Here is a 19,765-nt window from a genome sequence, read left to right on the forward strand (position 1 = left end):
TTATATAATTGCAAGTTTCTCAGAATACATTCGAACACAACCCCTCCAAAACTTAAGTTTGTGAAACCAAGTTCACTGAGGTATTGAAATCATCGGGATAGTTGGCAGATCTATCCTAACTGCTAACATACTTGACAAGTGGGTTATGATGGCTACAGAATTTAAAGGGCGTGTGAATGAGGCCAAGCAGGACACCGCTGTGGTAAGACAGTTACACAGTTAAGGAATTCTATTCAAATGCCATAGATTTGTTTACTACACATTATTGAGCACTATTCTTGCCATTTGTACTCAAATATTGCCTAGACAATGTTGCGACGCCACGTAGTTTGCTATCTCGACTCGATAGAGTTTGAATCCCCCCCGCCGGAACAATGCTAGCCATCAATGTTACCACTTTGACGACTGCCACAAGGGTAAGAAGTTAATTTTCGTTAACTTTTTATCCTACTTCTGCAGTGGACTAACCTATTCCAAAATGAGCTGAAAACGGAGGAAGAGTCTTTGGTGTTTGTGAAGCGAATGATGGTGCTCGCGGTGTCTTCCATCACTTATCTTCGTGGAATTTTCCCAGAAGACGCATATAGATCCCGCTACTTAGAAGGTGAATAGATCGACAGATAGGTAGACAGACCATCTAACCGAACACAACCCTTTAGTCAAACGATTGAATCTTGATATTGTTATCTCTGACGTGCAAATTTTATTATGCTCTTAGATGTATCTGTTAAAATTTTAAGAGAAAGCAGTTCATCTCGGGGAGCATGCAAAATTGTCAAATGGTACGTATGGAGTTTCTTCGAATGTAGACCATGAGTGTTGAACTAAATCCAAAACCCATACTTAGAGTGTGCTTAGAATTATCACACAGTCTTATTAAAAAAAGACAAAACAAACAACAACAACAACAACAAAAAAGTTTGGCATGTACAAAACCAGTTTCATGTTACTGTCAACAAATATTTTTACCCAAAAGGATAATGGGATGTTTTGATGCATTGGAGAAGAGATACGTAAGTCACATTTCCTGAACGGGTTTTTACAAATTATTGTGAATTCATTTGTAGTTTAAGGTCAATATTTAACCTAAATTTCATCTCCATTTTAAACAGCTGCAAATTGTGCTTATCGGGGTAAGTATGTAGCAGTTTTTAAAAGTAAATGAATGACCAATTGGAGAGGAGGTCCTGTTTTTATCATGTTGTTCTACTTGCTAAATCCTTTGTTTAATTCCATTAAATTTCATGGTACTGTTTTCTCCCATAGGTCCACACACATGCCCATGACTCTGCTGTAAGTCCACAGTCCTCAAACAGGACCATGAAATAGTGTGTATGTTGCTGTACAGTTATGTGGGTTAGAAAGAACTCAGCTGCCATAGCGATGAGACTTGGAAACTAAACTAAGCCTGAACTGAATACATCTCTCATGAGATTCTCTCTCTTCTTAGCACTACATTGAGACATACCAGTTTAAATTCAGATACACTGAGCAAGGCCCACACATGGATATTCTCAGGTGAGAGAGTTTTCTTAGTTAATCTGTGCTACACTTAATTAATGGGTCAAGCATTATTCATGAAAGGAAACAGGACTGGGTTTTGTTGAAATTGATGGTACATGATTGTATATGATTGTATTCTGTCATGAGAAACAGGGAAGACATTGTTGTTAAAGAAGAATGGATAGGAAAGAATAAGAAATGTAGTCTTGCCTGTCGTTAAATCAAATCTAAGATGATGAGCATACGTCAAGCACGGGCAGAGAAATGAATACAATAACATATAAGACTTTAACCCTGTAATAAATGCGGCAATGCCACGGTGTAGGTATTTAGACAAAAAGAATATTTCATTTTAATTTTATTTCTTAAGAAATTACTTTGAATTAAATTAAAGATGAATTTTGAAGAGAACATGGTTTTCAAAAATGCACATGTGCTAGATAGAAGATAGGAAGAACTATTTTCCCTGTCATGGTTTTTGGCTGCAGTCCTTATCAAACAGAGGACTAACGTGTGTTAAGTCCCACTCTCTTTTGTTCTTTGTAAGAAACGAGAGTGTGGCGATGAGAGTGAGCATGGAGGACACTAAGAGGGCCTCTGTGCTCCTGATCAGGAAGCTTTTCCTCCTCCTGCAGAATCTGGATCCTCTGCCAAATGACATCTCTCTCACAATGAGGCTCTACTATTACGACGATGGTAATATAAAAAAAGTTCAATAGCAGGAAATAAGGATTGTAGTCTATCTTTAGCCTTAGTACAATGGATTTGTAATCATGCAAAAGAACAGAAGCTCCACAGGCTCCTCAAGGACAAGAAGAGAATCCTATCCATCTGTCCATTCATCCATATGTCCATCCATCCATCCATCATATAGATTTAAAACATGTAGTTTAATGAATATGTAGTATAATGATAATCAGTATCATGAAGCAGTTGTAAGACACTGCTGTGCTGACCTGTTGCCCTCTCTGTTCACTGTTATCATTACAGTCACCCCTCCTGAATATGAGCCGCCTGGCTTCAAGGAAGGGGTGTGTGACAGCATGTGGTTTGAGGGCACAGCCGTGCATTTTAAAGTGGACGAACTGCAGACGCCCTTCCACAGCATGAAGGTGCGTGTGTCGGTGGAGCAGGGCCGCACGAACAAGCTCCAGATGGGCGTCCACACCAGGGAGACCAGTCACATCTCTGTTGAGCATTCCCCCAACAAGTTCACACCAGAGGAAACAGTGAGTGAGAGACTGAGAGAGAGAGAGAGAGAAAGACAGGGAGAGTGACTGTCAAGTTCAAACACAGTTTGGCCTCAAACAAGTGTGTTCTCTTCTGATTAACCAGAAAAAAAGAAAGCATATTGTTTCACTGCAACATGTAGTGCGAGTATCCTGTTATTGTTGTAGGGGTTAGTTTTCATACATGCATACATGTGTATATTTGAATTTTTGTGTGTGAGTGCAGAGGATTCTGGGAATGTAAATGGAAGGAAATGGGTCTTGGTTTTAGTGTGGGGCCTCTGTTATGCTTCATTAATTTGTGGTCTGTGTTCTGTTGCAGGAACCTTGTGGTTATGCAGAAGAGAACTTGCCTTCTGACGATGGTCAGTGTGTTTCATCTTCAGTTCAGTGAACAGTAGCACATGAATAATTCCACTGAACCTGAAAATTCATCCTGAGTTCTGACTTTGTTTTGCAGAGTCTCTTGCACAATTCAAACAACCCAAAAAAGCCGTTAAGGTAAGGGTTTAGAATGAGTGATACTTTGATCGTTTTTTAAATTACTTTACATAAAATATACTTTTTTTTATCTTTTGTCCTTCGAAAGAGTGATTTCAAGAGCCGTTTAGTTGATCTCAGCACATTTAATAAGGCATTTAAAACAAATCTGTGTTGTTGGCAGAGTGTTACAGACTAATTGCTGGAGTGGGCATACAGCTAAATCACAGCATCTTTGTAAAATGCACAGCCATTCCTTTATCAGCAGGACATTTGTTTAGATGAAAAATATACTAGTGTGACAAAATGATTCCCCTTCCCCACTTTGTATGGTGGTCATGGAAGAGAACTTCATCCTTTCTCAGAGGGAGACCTATTATGTCATGCTATGTGTATTATTTGTTTTTTTGTTTTGTTTTTCTTTTAATACAGAGGAAAAGCAAGGGCAGCAAACTCTCCAGAAGGAGAAAGAAGAAAGAACTCTAAAGTCTTTCTCTGATAAACATCAACACGAGTGATTTTATGACAGCCCCATGGTTTGAAATCTACTTTTAGATGCCAGAAGTATTTCCTCAAAACCTTAGACACAGTAACCGTTAAAGCATTTAGTTCATTGTATGTGGTATATGTATGCCTTTTATCCCAGTTCTCTCAGTCAGCCTGTGGATGAGGTTTAAAGAGATGAGTCTTAGAAGTGTCACATGTAGTCCTTTATGTGTAAAAATGACTTTCTGAATTTTTAGTTATGGGTTTAAAATAGTAATATAATAACTTATAAATAAAAACGACCCTTTAAATGTCTAACATATTAACAGATGTTTAGTGAGGAAAACATTCATTAAAACATATGTAAGAATGTTCCTGCCATGTTTAATTGTCTTTATGGTGTCAAAACATGATGTTTTTAATAAAGGGATGAATATGTAAGAGTAAGAACTGGAAAACAAAACATAAACACTTAAAAAAATCTTAAACCAGAATCACAAAGTGAAATTCACTCAAACTTTGGAGTGACGGGAAGTCTCTCCTTGAAACATCAGCCTCCGTTGGCTATCACAGTAAATGACTATTTTATTGTTATTATGGAATTGGCAATGCTTTAACACTGATATGATTATATGTGGAGTTTTTAAAATCTCATTTATTTTCAGGCCTAGAGGTGATGTTTATAATATGTCCGGTACAGACCACGTAACATAAAAACAATCTTAGAGCGAATCTCATACCTCAGGTTTAACCTCAATGTGCATTACCCAGCATATTTCAGTAAGTCTGCATTGGGCAAGAAGTGTTTACATCAGAAAGACTGAGAATAGTCTGTGGGTAAATGCTCTTCTGTCACTCTCTCCACAAGTTTGTTCACTTCTCATAAAGGCAAAAAGTCAACTGGTTTTGGTGAACTTTTAAACTTGTCACGTTATCTTAGTAAGTATATTAAAATCATAACTAAAGTGTTACATACAGTACTCACACTGTATATGTGTATGTGTGTGTGTGTGTGTGTGTGTGTGTGTAAACTCATGCCACATCTGGCTCTACTTGTCTCCTTTCTCCAACTTCTGACTCATTTATAAATGCATTTTTATGACATCATTAATCAGTATCATTACACACCTGCCTCTGAAGAACAGTTAGTGTTTTTTAAATTTATATATACGTAAAAAGTCCTTTCATTTATGCCTGAAGTAGTGCACACATACATTAAGACAATGTAGTATGAAAATGTCATGAAATCACAGTGTGTCTTTTTTTTAAAAAAAGAAACTACATATGTACCATCCCAGATGTTACTGGACATTTCTGAGATATTAGACCTTGATTTATATGAAATGTAAAAATAAAAGGAGGAGATCACTCCATAAGGCATTTGGCACTCCCTCCCTTTCACTCCTTCATGAGAAACAAATTCAACGTAGCAGCATAACGTTGCACAATCCCTGTTAATGGCAAGATCGCCGTAAACACTGGGCAGCATAACCCGCTCTTGCATATTCAGCGGCGGAAAATCATGAACAAAACTGTCAAAGAACTCTCCTGGAGAACTTGGTTTGATCTTGAAACTATCTGTATACGCATGCAACAGCTGCCTGACTGAAAACCAGCTCTACCTCAGACGGAAAAGTTTTGGGGTGTTCTCATCTTTCCTCACACAGGCCAGAGCTGAGTCACTTCTCTGTTTCTAAGTCACTCTCAGAAAAGACTGTCCACATCGCCCATCTCCACCACCACTGTCTTCAGCTGAGAGTAGAACTCCATCGTCACTTGGCCGTTCTCTCGTCCTATGCCTGCCAGAGCAAACGCACACATTACACGAAAGGCCAAAAAAGCAATTTTGACATTTTTGACTAGTAGTTTATGACTGCAGTTGTGTGTCGTTTGCTTTAAAAAACAATGTCCAGGGTGATTGTATGCAAGAATATGAATGTTAAAAACAGGGAGGTTGTATGCAAGAATATGAATGTTGGGTTGTTGCTTGAACTGAACCATGTTAAGGGCTCTAACATTACAAAAGTGACTTCGACAAGAGTTTGCTTTAAAAGTACCTTTATGCTTACAGGCCCTGTTTTAGTACAACACTAGTGTTGGTTTTACCTGAAGCCTTGTACCCTCCAAAGGGCACCTCCACAGGCGTGATGTTGTAGTTGTTGATGAAGCAGGATCCGGCCTGTAGCTGCTCTATCACACGATGGGCTCGTTTCACATCTCTGCAGACAGAGAGAAAGAGAGAGACAGACAGAAGTTGACAACTGCTTAAATATGACTTTATCAGAGCATGTGTAAAGGTGTAGGTGTCTGAAGAAACTAATACTGTCTTTAATGAAGTCTGTAATACAATACAGCAGAGGTCTATGCAGTTTTCACTAAAACTTGGAGACTATGAGTACATTGGGACACTGTTGTGACTGTGTTAGGACTTTACTTTGTGAAAACCCCAGCGGCCAGACCCATAGAGGTGTCGTTAGCTCTCTGTAGCACCTCTGCCTCCGTGTCAAAGGCCAGCACTGACATCACAGGTCCAAAGATCTCTTCTCTCACACACGTCATATTGTCTGTGCAGTCATCTGCACACACACAAACCAGAGAGCCCGGGCCAGGGAAGCAGGAGGAGAAAAATTGAATCTTTCACTAAGCTTTACAAGCACCGGAAAGATCCAAATCTTAATGACTGTGAAACGACTTTGTAATTAAACTGAGCCCCTAAGCATATGTGATCACCATGGTAACATTGCTCTAGATGACGACGTTTCACAGAAGCCTCAAAAACACAGCAGTAAAGCTTGCTTCTGGAGGCTGAAAAAAATCTTTACTGTCTGTTTGTTCATATCTTACATAACATCAATAGTTTTTTTAACGCTTATGCAACTTCATACTTAGTGGTAACATGCACAGCTTCATCTGGGGGTCTTTGCTGAGTCACCAAAACTGTTCCTAGTAATAATGACAATGTAAGAATTTTATATTTAAGAGGAACTGTCGCAATTTAAAAATGGAATAGTTGAACCAGTTCTATAAAAGCCTTCCCACACAACACGCAAACATGTGGGTGTTTTGTCTGTTTGAATGGTAACCTGATTGTCTGTGAAGTGTTTATACTTCAGTGATATGAATTAGGACTAACTGTAACTGTGACTAAATATATGTGTGTATATACATACATATACACATATACACACATACACAAAGATATATATGTGTCTGTGTGTGTATCCAACTCACCCAGCACACAGGGGGACATGTAATATCCTTCTCTCAGTTTGGGATCTGCAGGGACAAAGGGCTCCCCTCCACAAAGCACCCTGGCCCCCTGCCAAACACACAGTCACAATTGCTCCTCTTGAACTTTTCTCTCATAATAGTTAAAAAAAAAGATTTAAAAAAACTCCAAACAGATTTCTATACCCTCTGAGAGAGCCTAGACTCTCAATCTACAATCTCAAGCAACATTCTCTACCATCGTAAGTCCAGTGTCTCAATGCCCAGGTTTTCTGCTCCCATATAAAGCAGTCTTGACTCTCTGTCTTTGGTACCTCTTTCTTGGCTTGAGCCACGTATCCTAGAACTTTGTCCAGGTGAGGTCTGCTGACCAGTGGGCCCATGCGGGTCTGCTCCAGCAGCGGGTCTCCTATCTGGATGGCCTTGGTTCTTCTCACCACCTCCTCCAAAAACTGGGCCAAGAGCGCCCTCTGGACAAAGACCCTCGTTCCATTACTGCATACCTGCGCACACACACATGCAGACACACGTGCGCACAAGCACATGCACACGCACACAGAAAAATAACAAGAAGTTAGCAGTGGTTTGAAGACCTGCATCAATTTGCTTGCTAACAACCAGTCAGACATTAGGGAAATAAAATGAATCTCTTTTGTGACACTAGAGGTTTATATGATTGCCTGGCGAAAGGAAAATATTTTCTGTTCCTTTATGATATCTGGCTACCAGTGAATATTTATTATGCCCAAGACCCAACCTGGATCTGCTGTGCCCCAAATTGCTTTCCCTAACTCTATCCTTTGCACTCGGTCATAACATAGTCATATGGGTGAGAGGAGAGGAGAGATTAAGGTTATTTCAGTAAAAACCTGGATTAGATTGTGAAACACAATGATATTTACTTGGCCCTGGGACAGGAAGTTGGCCATGAGTGCCCCTCTGACTGCGTTCTCCAGGTCACTGTCCTCAAAAATGATGAGCGGAGATTTCCCGCCCAGCTCCAGGGTCACTGGCTTCACTCCGCTGGCTGCCATCTCCATGATCTGAGAATCCACAGCAGAGTCAGAACAGGGCGAGAGCATTCAGCCACCGGCGATTCTGTCGGCTCACGTCCCTCATCATTCACAAAGTAAAACATCACTACTGAAGTGAAGTCAGTCAAGAGCATAGTGAGGTTGTCAGTGTGTCATTACATCACTAATACAGTAGACTGGAGTGGGCACTGTACTGCTTCACTTTGAATTGAGATCAAAACCATGAAGGGACATGCCTAGATGTGTGGACACAAACTAAAATGTATAAACCTCGATAACCTTGCTCATGTTTTACGGCACAATATGCAAGCCAAACTATGCCTAAGAGCAGAATAACAATATAATCCATCGGCAGAAGAATTCCAAATCCAATCATATGTGTTAACATCTAAGGGATTAAGAACAGGCTATTTTCAATGCTACATTTGAAACTGAGGAGCAAATCACTTTGACTGGATTTTGATAAAGGTAGCATGCTCCCAGGCTGTCTGTAGTCAGTTACGAAGCGTGCAAACTGCCCTACTCACCTAAACCAGTCTTACACCTTAAAGGCAGGTAAAGTTCCCTGACTACAATAATGGCAGATTCCCTAATTGTTTATAAGTGAATGCTGATGAAAATGACAACGTTCTTAATGTCTATCCAGCAGCTGAGGTCAAACCTTAAGACAACTACAAAGTGTACGACTACACTCAGAGAACTCAAAAACAGCCAAGGCATCAAGCTTATGAGTACGAATATATTAGCGTGACCCGTTGATACAGAACCACTCTCTTCTGGAAGCCACTCCAAAGCTCTCTGTCCCTGTGAGAGCCTGTTTTCCCCAGTTACCTTCTTGCCAGTAGGGACGCTCCCAGTGAAAGACACTTTGGCCACGTCGGGATGTTGGCAAAGCAGTGTGCCAGTGTCCTGACCTCCCTGTACCACATTGAACAGACCCTCGGGTACGCCGGCCTGGGCATAGACCTCAGCCAACAGAACCGCAGTCACTGGAGTCACGGGTGAGGGTTTGAAGACCATGGCGTTACCTAAAAAAAACAAACAAAAAAAAACCCCCACACACATCACTCATCCCTAAGGTGACTCAAAATTCAAAAAAAATTTGTTGCCCATCTATTTCCACAGGTCACTACTGAGAGCATGCCTGCTGTTATCATATCCACAATAGCAATGTTTACCATACACTGAAAGGTGGATTGAACGGAACAATTCAGCCTCTCAGCACAGGAAATTACCCAGGAGTCCGGCTTAAACAGATGTTGTTTAGAATGAATTGCTCAACAGGCAGTGAATGGGCATTCGTGCAAACCTTTGCACAGGCCAAAGAAGTTACGTACCGCAGGCAAGAGCAGGGGCAGACTTCCAGGCTGCAATCTGGAAGGGATAATTCCAAGCGCCGATACCCACACACACCCCTAGAGGCTCCCGCCGCGTGTAGGCAAAGGAACCGCCTGGTAACTGGACGTGCTGACCTGTGAGGAGAGGGACGTGGTAAAAATGCTGCCAACTGCCAGAGCATATTTCAGTACATGCTTTTATGGAAAAATATTACAGTTAAAGGTGAATGTTACAACCGACAACCAAACCTATCAGACAAGTGAGCAAAAAAAAAAACCCTTGCTAAGTCCTCTAGATTGAGAGTCCTTTATTTCTATAGAGATGTGTCTCTAACATGTTACGTAACATTTACTGAGATTTATACAGTACCTTATGCACTCTCATTTCGGCAGTCTGTTGCTGTGAACATATTCCCCATAAATGACCCATCACATTTTATGTGTTTTGGGCATTTATGTAGTGCACAGGACAAAGTTACCAGCAAAAGCAAGTTGCAAATAATGCTTTTGCCCAACTAACCTGCCAGTGAACAAGCCAAGCCAGCGAAATACTCAATACACAGTCTGGCAGAATCCACGTCCAGGCGAGCTTCTGTGATGGACTTCCCATTGTTAACCACCTCTATCTCGGCGATCTCCTCTCTCCTCGCCTGCCCTCAACAACAGTGACAAACCCATCTGTTAGACCCCTTTGCTCCACAACAATGGACCAAAAACTACTAATTTTTGCCAGCCTTTCATACGAAGGTCTCAGGAGAACACTTGCTTTGGAGAACATCTACCGCCAGTGAAACCAGATGAAAATGCTGCAGTAGCACCATATCTCTTACCAGTATACTACTCTGGATTGTTTTGCGTGGAGATTTATGACTTATTTACTTATTTTCTTTCACAGCAGAAACTGTTCGTGACTAAACACATCATCCCCCTGGGACTCCATTTAAAGTACTGTAGTTGATGGATCATCGTCATAAACACAACATGAATGACAGTAATTTAAAATCGGTGCATTGGTGTCCAATGAGTCAAAACATATGAGTCAAGTATGGTGGTACAATTCTGGTTTTGCAAAGTCAGAACAAGGCCAAGGAGTCCCTGCAGGTTTTTGTTCACCAGTAAATATGTGTCACTGGTTGACTGCACAGTGCATATGCCTGCTTCTTGAGGAGACAACAGTTGGAGGCAGGACCCAAGATTTTGAACAGTGCAGTCTAAACATTAATGGATAAAACAGCAAACAAGCTGAGGGTTGGAGAGAGGCACTCAGGGACACCTGAATGATCCGAGCTGCTTCCAGCATGACTCTAGCTCTGTCCATGCCAGCCATTTTACTCCACTGCCTAAAGGCGGCCTGGGCACTCTTTATGGCTTGGTCTACCTCTGGTGGTCCACAGTGCTCCAGATGGCACAGCACATGCCCTGACAAAACACATACAAGTGTAAACAACCCATATTGCCAGCTCATATAATCAAGTTGTTTAATTTAAGTTACAAACTATGACAAAATCACACAACGCATGTGATACAACGGTCCAAAGTCCAGCTGAGGAAGCACTAAGCAGCACTTTTTCTTAAACACATTCAATAAATTTCCCAAAAGTCAATTTGCCGATAAAACATTATCCAAAAGTAGAACAAACGACCAAATACCAGTTGCTGGCTCGTAGACTGGCTCTGAATTTTTCACATGTTCGATGCGGACGCGGCCACCGCACCAAAAGTTGAGCGGATCTCTGATCTCTCTGCTTCCAGAGCAGGCACTCCTAGCAAAAGTGCACGAAGTATTACGGACTGCCAGACGCACCGTCTTGAGCAATCTATGTGAGGGCATTTGTGGAAGCGAAAAAGAGTACTTTGTATACCTAAAACGACATAAAACAGCCGCATTAAAATGTGTCAGCAATTCAGAATTACTTTATACAGTCTTAAAATTCATCGGTATGTACTTAGTCTTAAGCAGCATGATATGGTAAATAAAACAACGCATTTTATAGTATACTTGTCACTGGAACAAACTTCATGGGGAATGCCATACAATTTTATGCACGGCATAAGCAGCTGAAATAGGAAAAGGTTACAATTTGGAAATTAAAATATACATACACAATTTCTCTGTTTTATAGTGAATCATCACTGCGTGTATGTCTCATAACACGAGTAAGTAACACTTACCTGATTCCAAAAGCTACAACTCCGCGCAGTCCAGCCATGTTGTTAAAATCTGGACGATCATATGACAGAACGACGTTGATTGGTTCTCTTGCCGATTACGTCATTTTTGACAGTCTAACTTTATTATACTTTATTTTTTATAGTGTTTAACTCTCAGATTTTTTTAGATATCATAGTTTTTGCTCCAGAGACACATAATGAATGTATCAAAAATATCTTCTTATATCCTATGCGGATATAAATAGAATAAACAGAACTGAAAAAAAGGAATATCTTTACGTCTTATTATTTATTTATTTACTTATTTTTAAGTTAAATTAAACAGGGCATGCAAAAGTTTTGCAGTCAAGATTCTCAGTTTTCTCATTCTCATCTAACGATTTAAAGTTATGTTCCGTGCCTGATTTATCTTTAATAACATCTATTTGTACTTGAAAAGCAAAACTTGACCGATATAGCAGCGCCATAGAGGAGGAGGAAGACTATTCGCTCAAGCCCTAAGTAGGCTACCGGCAACAGCTCATGCTCACTGCAACCATGGCTGGCGACAGTGAGGCACGACTCAGGGACCAAGCCGAGAGAGAACATATAATTCGACAGCCTTTTCTCATCGGTGTGTCTGGAGGAACGGCAAGTGGGAAGGTCTGAAAAATCCATATATATTCGGCGTTTTATGTTTTCTATGACATTTTTGTATGTAAATTTAATTAGGTAGTTTAGTAGAGTGAGGTGGCATTGCGACCGCGTGGTTTGGCCACATAAGTGAAGGAGGCTAAAGAAACCACGATTCGTTTACTCCTAAATGACAAGATATTACGACAAGTCTTTACTACCTCGTCACAACCGTTTATTACTTCAAACACTTGTTATAACTTCAGAAAGTATTAAACTGCGTAACAATATTAGCATCTAGTTTTTTGCGCTGCTCTAGGTGGCTCTCGTGGTTAAGTACTTTTATTCGACGTCATTCCCGAGTCCACGTGGCATTTCAAGATATGATTGAATTGCGAAGAGATACACCAATGGTTTTGAATTGCAAAGAAAAACACCTGTAGTTTGAAATCCAGCACGAATTTGACTGCAAAATATGCAGTTCTTCAGTCTTTATTGAGCAAGACTTGTGGCCTCTAATTGTCATTTCTGATTTTGCAGTAGCCTTACTTTTGTTCGTTTTTGCAACCGTGTATAATGAAGATATGAACCCCTTTTTGTTTCCGGATTAGCCGTAATCGTGCCAGCTCCGGTCCCACTGCGATGTGGGCTGACAGTCGCTCCGGAAAATGACGTCGGTTAGCTGCATGGTCAAAAAACGTGTTTACATGGTGACGCAGGGTTCCGTGAGATAGAGGTATCCTTGTATGCGTAGTATTTTTGGCATTTTAGAAGGTTACCGAACCAATTCCAGAGCAGAGCAGAGAAAGTTTCCGATAAGATATTCGTCTTCCACCTATACCAGCTTTGCTGGCTTTGTGCTTATGACACTTCATGAGCCGGATCTAAACGGGTTTGTGTTAGGATTCCAAGTATTCTAGAAGTGTGCGTAATCACTGTAATCTGCTGGTCTGTTATTCACAAGGAGGTGACCTGTCTAATATCAGAAACTGCTGCACGTATGTAGACGGTACTGTTTTAGAAACTAAATCTACCACGATAAAAGAACACCTCCGTGTTGGTCCTCCTCTTAGATTCTCATAACTAAAAGCACACTTTACTTTTGGCCTGGGGCCACTCTCCCCTGTCTTCCCTTACATGGAGGAGGCATTAACCTCCCCCATAGATTGACCAGATGACCCCAGTGGCACATGTTCCCAGATACCTTCTTTATTTTCTAATTCATGTTGACCACCCCCTCCTCCTCCAAAAAAATACAGTTCAAGGCTTAAGATTCTATTGACACACACTATGTAACCACTAGCCTGTATCTTTACAGACTGTCTGATATATTTGACATATTCTAACACAATGCCGTTTGTAAACCAACTCCTTCCTGATGCTCAAAGCCTGTAAAGCAGTGATTTACACAGTGTTTTGGCCCTGGCCCTGTGAACATGTGCTTTGTTGACCTTGTTTGTGTTTTTTTCCTCTGCCGTGGCAGTCGTCAGTGTGTGAGAAGATTATGGAGTTGTTGGGCCAGAATAAGATAGACCACCATCAGCGACAGGTGGCCATCCTGAGTCAGGACAGCTTTTACAAAGTTCTCACACCAGAGCAGAAGGCAAAAGCTCTCAAAGGACAGTTCAACTTTGACCATCCAGGTAGTAATGCATTGGCCACTCCGGTCATCATGGTTTTCGGATTTGGAGAGGTATATGTTTTGAATGGCGTAGATTTTTTTTGTGAAGCCAGCGGATGTGGAACATCTCAATTTTTGTGTGTTAGTTTGAATTCAGCTGTTTCAGCTTATAACACACGCACACACACACAAACAAACACACAAACACAGTCAAGTTAAATACAATCAAGTGCCTCATCAACAAGCCACAGTCTCCTGACTGCAGTATCAAATTGTTTACAGTGTCAGTGCAAACATTATGTATAGATGACTTGTCTACAAGTTCTTTATGACTGTATAAATAACCCTGATTTTTTTTTCCACATCCCTCTCTGTCTTTTTATCAATCTCTCCACTGTGGACAGATGCTTTTGACAACGAGCTGATTCTGAAGACTCTGAGAGACATTATCCAGGGCAAAACAGTTCAGATCCCAGTTTATGACTTTGTCACCCATTCCAGGTTGGCTCTGTCAGCGTTTCTCTTTATGAAATGTGAATTGAATCTGGCCAAGTGTGGACACATTTGTCTATGAAGTCACTGAATTGGCTGTTTGGAACAGGAAAGCAGAGTTTGTGACCGTGTACCAGGCGGATGTGGTTCTCTTTGAGGGCATTCTGATGTTCTACTCACAGGAGGTCCGAGACCTATTCCAGATGAAACTGTTTGTCGACACAGACCCAGATACACGACTGTCTCGCAGAGGTAGGAACAATCTGGAATGTGTGTGTGTGTGTGTTTTTTAATTCAATTTCAAACATAACTGTCACTTTTCAACCAGTGTTGTTATATGTTCCAGGTTTTACACTATAATTGTAATCATTTTTTATCAGAAGTGTTTGAGAAATTATTTTAAAAAGATCTTTTTTTCATCTTTTCTTATGCTGTAGTGTTGAGGGACATCAGTGAACGAGGAAGAGAGCTTGAGCAAATTTTGACACAATACATCACATTTGTCAAACCAGCCTTTGAAGAGTTCTGTCTTCCTGTGAGTGTCTCTCTCCTTTTTTTCCTTGTTTTTTTTTTATCTTTTCATTTTCATTAGGCTAATTTGTATGTTTTGCTTCCATCCATATGATTTTTTGTGCCAATTTTCCTTTTAACTGGTTGGTTTCTAATTTCAGACAAAGAAATATGCTGACGTAATCATCCCTCGTGGAGCTGACAACCTTGGTTAGTTCCATTGACGATAAAGAATTCAATATACATCAAGTTGTGATGTCATGGACTTTTAACTTTGAACCAGTCAAATAGTCTGTGTCTGACAGCTATGTCTATGAACTTTTTAAAGGTTCTGATTTCTTTATCTTTCATGTTTTTTTTTATGCTTTGGCTGTTTCCAGAGCAGGTTTAACTGAGGATTTCAGTGATTTTTTTCTCTTATATTGAAGAATTTTGCCTTTTCTATGCAGACTAACAGTTTAACTCCCTTCCTTTTCTTCTTTTTTGCAGTGGCAATAAACCTGATTGTGCAGCATATTCAGGACATTTTGAACGGGGGATTCACCAAACGACAGAACGGTTGCCTGAATGGTCACATGTCCCCCAGGCAGAGAAAACCTTCTGAGTCCAGTCGGCCTCACTGACCCCCTGAATCCCTTCCCCTAAGGAGGAGAGGGTTACGCTCTATTTAAATGCCAGTGGATGCCTTTTCATTGGATGCACGACAATGAGGAGATGAAAGAGCTGAAAGGCCTTTGTTATTGTTGAATTATATTGTTATTATTATCGCAGTTTACTGTCATACTTTTTTTTTTTTTTTTTTAACGGAGGTTGAAAACCCTTCTGTTGATGTGGTTACAGTGGTTGGTTGGTTGAAATGCTTGACTGGTTTTTGTCGTTGTCATTTTCTGCTGTCTAAACAATATTGAGAAATAAATGAAACAGCACTGACAGGTATTTCTCAGTTCAGGCTGCCGGCACGGCCACCCTTGGCAGTTATAATGGCTGACATCTTTAGAGTGTTTGTTTTTGCTTGAAAATGCAACAGGAACGTGTGTGATTGGCACATAAAGTCTGGACTGAAAAGGAATACAGGTTTGGCCCACCTTAGTTAGACAGGGTGGTTATTTTTCTAAGAACAGAACAAAGACCTATGTTTGTCCACAACTCAGAGTTGAGGTAGGTGTCTGTTTGTGTTTGTGTGTGTGAGAGAGAGAGAGAAGTACAGTGGGTGTGTACACAGTTGTAAAGACGTTAACTCTTCACTTACGTTGCTGATCTGGTGGCCGCTTTGAAAACTTAACATTTTTTCTCACACTGGGAAATAATTACACATTTACATGATTCAGCTCAGACAGTTTCTAATAAATGTGAGGGATAGTGTTGTATAAACTGTGTCAGAGGTGAGAGTGAAGGACTGGGCAACTACATGTCCATCCTACAAACGCTTCATTGTTGTTGCCGTGATCTATGTCATTCGCACACCAAAACTTCTGCTTTTGACTGAAATATTTTTTTTGGACACAAAAGTCAAATTTTACATAAGAAGTCACTGCCTTTTCACTACATTTAACTTTTCCATCCCTAGGTAACGAGATCTACTGTTAATGCATGTAAAAATAAATCACATTGATTTTTTTTTTCTTTTCAAAATGCTGCAATAGCATTCCAGCTGATTGTGATTCCCTGGCTGGAAATTAGCCAAAGAGGAGGAAGTTGTTTTCTGTATGGCTGATGGCTTTCCTTCTGTGTTTCTACACTGGCCCCATTTTGTGTCATTACATGCTTGGTTCAATGGTAATTGAACAGCAGAAGAAATGAATTCATGGACCATGAGAAGAAGTAGAAAATGTAAATAAGTATTACAAAACAAGCATCATATATAAAATGGGTGCTTTTGAAAGGCTTCCATTAACTGATATTCAGAACTCGCATTATGATGATTTACAGACCAGGGGAATGGCAATATCAAATGTATTTAGTTTATACAGAGATAGCTGTTAGTTATAACAACAGATAATTCTGGAAATCGTTATGCATACACAATTTTATGAGGTGAAATTGTTAATACTGTTTATTGTATTTTTTGTAAGCTGATTTCTGAAATATAATGAAAATAAAAACGGAAATATGGAATGTCTCTTCTTCCCTACAAATCATTTTAAAACTGATGCGCAGCGACCGAAGAATTGTCTAATGATATAGAACTTGAGAGAGAATGATGGTTTTCGTTTACAAAAGCTTACTTTTTACTTACTGTATCAGAAGACGACTGCCCATAGTGTCTATGTTCCTGTGCAGGTTCCATTTACAGTTGGCGACGTGTATATAAAGTTCATGAGCAAACCACGTTGGCTTTTTACGTAAATTGCCTACTAGAATAGCAAATTTACGCACATTAACTGAACACGTAGGACGCTCCTCCAAAATGGGGGTAAGTTTGCATGTACCGTTGCTAGTTTTAATGTTATATTAAAAGAACGCACCGGCAAAACGTTGATTTTTTTTGTGATGGTATGCTTTTTAGAAATTTGGACTACAATTTAAAGCCACGTTAGAAAATGTTACAAACGTGAGGCCAGAGGGAGATGATTTCCGCTGGTATTTAAAGGTAAGCGTTTGATAGCAAGTTCAGCTAAGCTTAGCAAGCGAATTGTTGAGGTCTGTTAGCGTTTTGAGATGATGTGTTCAACCACCCCGTTACAGTTTACGCAAACAGACCTACTGTGTCCTCCTTGAGTCTTCCAAGCAGTGGTGTTGTATTAAAAGCATAGTCAGCAGACTTCGTTCAATTATAAAGTGTATGGGTGTGCACTCATTGCGCGTCCATTCTACATTTTCAGCATGCGTTTGACATAGCCTACACCTCTGGTTAACCAACTGCTTTACAAACATGATGAATGAACGCTATCATAACTGCACAGTTACACAGTGATATTAATGTCAATGTTTTATTCATTTGTTGTAGCTCAAATGTGGAAACTGTGGCGAGGTTTCAGATAAATGGCAGTATATCACCCTCCTGGTAAGTAAACAGAGACCTGAATCAAAACTTGCACTTTAATATTCTACTGACTGAGTTACCATATCTGGGAGCTCATTGTGTATGCATACAGAATGGAGTATTAGACAAGTATTTGCACAAAGACTCAGTAAAGGAGATGACCTCCAGGTGGGGTTCTGTTTTGCATCCTTTTTTTCTGTCAGTATAAAGTACCTTACAGGTAACATTCAGTGTAACCTCTCCCCAGGACAGTGCCCCACTGAAGGGTGGAAGGGGAAGTGCCAGTATGGTTCAGAAGTGCAAACTGTGCTCACGGGAAAATTCAATAGGTAAACAGAAGGAATTTTAATGTTTAGTTCTGGGGTAACTGTTGTGGTGTCTATCTGTCCTGTGGATTTCACTTTGTTTGTAAAGGCAACATGATTTCAACAGACAGCATTTTAATTTATGAATATTTGTAATTCAGTTGTAAGCAATTAAATGGTATGTTTACATTTTATGTCTTTGCAGATATCCTGAGGGACACCATCACACCATACAATGTAAATAAACAATTAAAATCCAACCTTTTATGTGTTTTTCACTCACTGAACTTGTGAAGAAGTGTCTAGATATGTGTATATGCAACTATTCTCTGTCCATCCTTGCAGTTTACTCTGTGTGTGTGTGTGTTTCTTTTGCCGTTGCTAAAGGCAGAGGACAGTGAAAGGTTCAAGACCATGGTGCAGTTTGAGTGTCGAGGACTGGAACCCGTGGACTTTCAGGCACAGGTGAGCACTCTGCAGGAATTTTTGGAGGTTACATTACATACTATTGTCCACCCAACCAAGGTCTTCTCCAGCACATGTGTAATGAGTACTGTCACCTAGACACCAAGTTGTAAAAGTTCCAGAAAAAAAAAAGTCTAAATTGTTAGCCTCAACCCAGCCAAGCAATGTACTATTTAATTGTTTTAGTTTTTCTAGTCAGGACACTAAATCCAATTGTATCTTCTGGAAAAATGAACATTCTTTATTCCTTCTCCAGGCTGGCTTTGCTGCCCAGGGAGCGGAGTCGGGAACACCTTTCAGTGAGATCAATCTACAGGAAAATGTAAACTATTTTTAACGGAACTAATTCAGATTACACTATTTCTCCTCAGTTCAGTTTGCATAATTCTGCATGATAAATCCTCCAACTTCTCCTTTAATGTGTGATTATTCTGATGATTACTATCCTTAACAGTACTGTTTCTATAACGATGTTAAATGTTGTTTATGTTTTTTAGGACTGGACTGACTACGATGAGAAGGTCAGTGAGTCTGTGGGCATCTATGAAGTCACACACCAGTTCATCAAGTGTTGACATCACATTCATCATCTGGATAACAGGGCACAAAAACAGAACACTTAGGATTCACAAAACAACCCTCAAATCAGTACAACTGGCTGTAAAGTGCTGTTTCAATGGTAAACGGGACATTTGTTGATTGGGTTAAGAACTCAATCTTTTGACGGACGGACAGAGTGGATTGATAATTCTGGTTTGCAACAGAAATAAAATGAAGAGAAAATTGAGCTTGTCTGTTTCATTGTGGAAAAAGAGTTAGTGGATTGGGAGCTAGAACTGTATCTTATTAAAATGACGCCCTGCAAAGTTCTAAGGTATCGGTAATTCTTTAATTATAAATGATTAATAAGTCATTACTGCATTTCTAGAAAATGTGACCACACATCTGTTTTGACTTTGTTTTTTCGTTAAAAAAATTCATCAATAATTCATCAATAACTATGGTTGTATTCAATTCTTATTTATTTTATGGTGGCGGCAGGTTACTGTTCTCCCATAAAACTCTTCAGGTCACAAAATTAGGCCTGTATACAGGCCGTCGCTGAGAAGTATTTTTATTAGGGACTCATTTTTCACTGTTGTTCAGACCAAGGTGAAAGTTCTTGGTCCAGAAATATAGGTTAGCTACTCAGCCGAATGAATGAAAGAAAAGAGAATTGAAAAGTCCTTATGAATCATAGGACAGTCTAAGCCACGACCAACTGATAATCAGCGCCCACTATGTAACAGGTCGTTACTACGCAATAGC

At 40.1% G+C, this 19,765-nt stretch overlaps 4 protein-coding genes across 5 annotated transcripts; 3 read left to right on the plus strand and 1 right to left on the minus strand.

Moving 5' to 3' along the window:
• Positions 1–148: 148 nt before the first annotated feature.
• On the plus strand, positions 149–3,698 carry zte38 (zebrafish testis-expressed 38). Its single transcript, XM_030774773.1, has 12 exons — positions 149–202; positions 460–604; positions 719–782; positions 977–1,013; positions 1,113–1,133; positions 1,267–1,293; positions 1,451–1,518; positions 2,051–2,199; positions 2,494–2,698; positions 3,051–3,097; positions 3,193–3,233; positions 3,645–3,698. The coding sequence occupies exons 1-12, from the start codon at positions 149–151 to the stop codon at positions 3,696–3,698; spliced, it is 912 nt and encodes a 303-aa protein (XP_030630633.1).
• aldh9a1b (aldehyde dehydrogenase 9 family, member A1b) lies at positions 3,351–11,542 on the minus strand. Of its 2 annotated transcripts, none has more exons than XM_030774314.1 (12): positions 11,470–11,542; positions 10,948–11,159; positions 10,571–10,716; positions 9,818–9,947; positions 9,298–9,432; positions 8,792–8,988; positions 7,829–7,969; positions 7,241–7,429; positions 6,930–7,017; positions 6,133–6,274; positions 5,805–5,917; positions 3,351–5,497 (listed from the first exon to the last, which is right to left on the minus strand). In XM_030774314.1, the coding sequence occupies exons 1-12, from the start codon at positions 11,505–11,507 to the stop codon at positions 5,403–5,405; spliced, it is 1,626 nt and encodes a 541-aa protein (XP_030630174.1). In that variant the 5' UTR covers positions 11,508–11,542; the 3' UTR covers positions 3,351–5,402. The 2 variants fall into 2 exon arrangements, with proteins under 2 accessions (XP_030630174.1, XP_030630175.1); XM_030774315.1 differs by having other exon boundaries at positions 10,948–11,060; positions 11,470–11,508.
• Positions 11,543–11,991: 449 nt separating this feature from the next.
• Positions 11,992–16,811, plus strand: uck2b (uridine-cytidine kinase 2b). Its single transcript, XM_030773690.1, has 7 exons — positions 11,992–12,111; positions 13,565–13,724; positions 14,107–14,203; positions 14,304–14,446; positions 14,632–14,729; positions 14,866–14,914; positions 15,194–16,811. Exons 1-7 carry the CDS (start codon positions 11,992–11,994, stop codon positions 15,325–15,327), a joined length of 801 nt encoding a protein of 266 aa, XP_030629550.1. The 3' UTR covers positions 15,328–16,811.
• Positions 16,812–17,085: 274 nt separating this feature from the next.
• On the plus strand, positions 17,086–19,244 carry czib (CXXC motif containing zinc binding protein). Its single transcript, XM_030775428.1, has 8 exons — positions 17,086–17,117; positions 17,211–17,294; positions 17,652–17,708; positions 17,935–18,016; positions 18,198–18,229; positions 18,380–18,457; positions 18,714–18,779; positions 18,955–19,244. Exons 1-8 carry the CDS (start codon positions 17,112–17,114, stop codon positions 19,030–19,032), a joined length of 483 nt encoding a protein of 160 aa, XP_030631288.1. The 5' UTR covers positions 17,086–17,111; the 3' UTR covers positions 19,033–19,244.
• Positions 19,245–19,765: the final 521 nt, after the last annotated feature.

This window comes from Chanos chanos, chromosome 5 (assembly GCF_902362185.1).
Source record: "Chanos chanos chromosome 5, fChaCha1.1, whole genome shotgun sequence".
Classification (NCBI taxonomy): Eukaryota; Metazoa; Chordata; class Actinopteri; order Gonorynchiformes; family Chanidae; genus Chanos; species Chanos chanos.